General features: G+C 35.8%; 1 protein-coding gene across 1 annotated transcript; it reads left to right on the forward strand.

Moving 5' to 3' along the window:
• Positions 1,546-2,919, forward strand: LOC18794033 (probable glutathione S-transferase parA). Its single transcript, XM_007226273.2, has 2 exons — positions 1,546-1,968; positions 2,308-2,919. Exons 1-2 carry the CDS (start codon positions 1,645-1,647, stop codon positions 2,650-2,652), a joined length of 669 nt encoding a protein of 222 aa, XP_007226335.1. The 5' UTR covers positions 1,546-1,644; the 3' UTR covers positions 2,653-2,919.

Genomic DNA, 3,120 nt, shown 5'->3' on the forward strand with positions numbered 1-3,120 from the left:
AGTTTCAAAACAAATGCCTAGAACTTCAAAACAAAGCTCAAATAAAACTTTCCAACTCCGTGAATCTCAAATACAATTTCACCAAATGAAATATATGCACTTCTGCTAAATACCCACAAAGTCAAACCATTTCAAAGCTTCAAGGGATACCCAAAAACTCCAAAACCAATCTTAAAACAACCCTAGTTTTGTTCCAATTAGCTTTAGAAACTTGTAATACCAAAACCACAAATCTTAATTCTCTCTGTAGCCTTAACCCCAAAACGAAAATAAATAAATAAATATTCAAGCAAACAAGCCAAAATTTTTACTAAAATTGTTAGAAACTCCAAAACAAACCTAGAAATTTTAGATTTTTTTTTTCTTTTGGGTAAAAAAGAAAACCCACCTAGAAAATTCTTCGAATGGTTCACAAGACAAAGAGTAAATGCAAAGAAACATAGAAAAGTAAGATGAGAGGAATTACGCTTTGACTTGAGGAAGTGATATGGCACAAAAGAGTCAACTTGGATCTTTTTTCTTCTTGAACTTCTATCCGCAGAGAAACAAGACAAGCAAAAGGTGTAAATTTGTCCTTAGAAGTCATTTCACAAATGGGTAAATTTGTCTTTAAAAGTTTGAAGATAAAGTGGGTGGGAAAATAGGACAGGTGGGTGGAAATAGCAGCACTCTTTATAATTTGAATTGTTCAAATTCTTGGTCCTTGCTCAAATATAACCCATGCAAAATTTATCCAAATCCGAAATTGTTTAGCAATGTTGATGCTCTTTTTGGGAGGGTCAACTTAGGTAAAGGAGTATGGGATCTTCAGCAGGGGAGAAGGTGTGGACCTTCAGTATTTGGATATCATGCAGAAGTCAATGAGGAAGAAGCAGTCGTCAAGCTCCGGACACCGATGTGGTGCCTGTCGAAGGCTCTCCGATGCGTAAGTCAGTTATATGTGGTAATTTTGACAGAGTAACAGTAAATGTGAGAAAATAGTTACCCTTTTTACTTGGGTACTATTCCCTATTTATAAGGAAGTGAAAATGGAATTTTTGCACAAAGTTTCGATGTGGGACTTTGTGCAATTTGTTGTGGAGATGACATGTGTCTATAGCTCTAGGTTCTGTAGTCGGGAGCTTCAGTAGGTATCTACCGTTTCGGAAGGGGACCTTCCTTCGGTAGGCTAAGAAGGGGGTGATGTCACTCGTCTTCTAAGGGCTTGTCTGTGTACATGTTTAGCGTGTTTCATTTCCTTTGATAACCGACGTGTTTGCCTAAGTGTCAGTCATCTAATGCCAAATATGCTTGGTTACTTATGGTGTAATCAAGCAACTTGATTATTATTGTGAACATTTCCTTGTTTAGAAAACATGATTTTCTTCTATTGATTTGGTCACAATTAGATAATTAAGTGTTTTTTCATTTGAGTGAATTTTTGTAGGGACAATAATAACCCTAAAAGTAAACGACTTGAATCACGAAGAAGAAGTCTAGTGGAAATATATATATATATATATATATATATGCGTGTGTGTGTGTATATATATACCTTCGGAGTTGGTCCATGCCATTGCCCCAACTGAGCTACAAACAAGGAACAGAAACTTCACCACTCCCAGAAAGGAAGTACAGAGAAAAATCCTCTGCTTAATTAGTCAAATGGATGAGGATGAAGTGGTGCTTTTGGGGTTCTGGACTAGTCCTTATGTCATGAGAGTGAAAATTGCTTTGGCAGAGAAGGGAGTCCACTACTACTATATGGAAGAAGGAAATCTTTTCAAGAATAAGAGCACTTTGCTTCTGAAAATGAACCCAGTGTTTAAGAAAGTTCCAGTTATCATCCATAATGATAAGTCCATTTGTGAATCCCTCATCATCCTTCAATACATTGATGATGTTTGGAATGACAGAGCTCCAATACTTTCAGAGGATCCTTATCAGCGAGCTAAAGCAAGGTTTTGGATTGATTTTTTTGACAAGAAGGTAAGTGATCATAGTCAAAATTTTACAAATTATTTAACTTGATTAATTCTTTTACCAGATGCCATTAATTGCTCCAACATATGTTTTTTTAACTTTTATGTATGGTGGTATATTGAAACACATAAAAGTTTCAGTCTAAATGTTGAGATATTTCAGTACCATACAATAATTTTTACTCAATAAAAGCCTATGAATTTTTTTAATTTTTTTTTTTTTTTTTGGGGCGGTTTAACGCCGTTGACTCGACTCCATCTAAGCGAGAGCTTGTGTATCATTTTTTTTTAAAAAAAAATTGATCCTCATGTAGTCATGCAAATTAGTCTTATCATGTTTGTGCAGATGGCAGACTGTGGGAGAAGGATGTGGGCTAGCAAGGGAGCAGACCAAGAGGCAGCAAAGAAAGAGTTCATAGAAAGCTTGAAGCTGTTAGAAGGCGAGCTTGGAGAGAAGCCCTACTTTGAAGGCGATCGCTTCGGCCTCTTGGATATTGCCCTGGTACCATTCTCTTGCAGGTTTTACACATATGAGACTCTTTGCAATTTCAGCGTAGAGAAAGAGTGCCCCAAGCTCATCGAGTGGGTGAAAAGGTGCAGTCTGAGGGAGAGTGTTTCCAAGAGCCTTCCTGACCAATATAAAGTCTATGACTTTGTGTTGGAATTCAAGAAAATGCTTGGAATTAATTAGTAACAAAAGTTAAAGAATTGTTTGCTTTAAAGATTCAGATTTGCTTGTATGTGACTAGGAATTGTAAGTTGGATTGAAGTATTGCGCTTGTTATAAAATAAGAGAGAGTGAATAAGAGATAAGAGACGAGCAGAATTGAGTTTGCCTTTTGTTGTTAATAGATATATTGATCATATTGTGCCTAAAGATGTTGATGATCATCGAGACAATCAATCTTTTTTTTATGCTTTCTCTTGAAAGTCCATAAATGAACGACACTCTCTTGTATATGTGACTCCCATCTCTATGAATAGTACATAAGAAATGAAAGTAGGGCGAAAAAAAGAAAGAAAAAGGAAATATTAGAACTCCAAACTACTAATTCATAAGTCCCGAAAACATAATTCGATCCATAATTTGCAAACAATAGGTCATTTCTCAAAGGACTTGAAAGTCAAAATTATTCTTTCATTTCTTTTCAAGAGAAAC

This window comes from Prunus persica, chromosome G1 (genome assembly GCF_000346465.2).
Source record: "Prunus persica cultivar Lovell chromosome G1, Prunus_persica_NCBIv2, whole genome shotgun sequence".
NCBI lineage: Eukaryota > Viridiplantae > Streptophyta > Magnoliopsida > Rosales > Rosaceae > Prunus > Prunus persica.

Bases quoted from the DNA above. Each gene is read 5' to 3' on its own strand.
- LOC18794033 (XM_007226273.2), top strand. From the start codon at position 1,645: ATGGATGAGGATGAAGTGGTGCTTTTGGGGTTCTGGACTAGTCCTTAT. The intron at 1,969-2,307 runs GTAAGTGATCAT...ATGTTTGTGCAG, and splicing joins TTGATTTTTTTGACAAGAAG to ATGGCAGACTGTGGGAGAAG.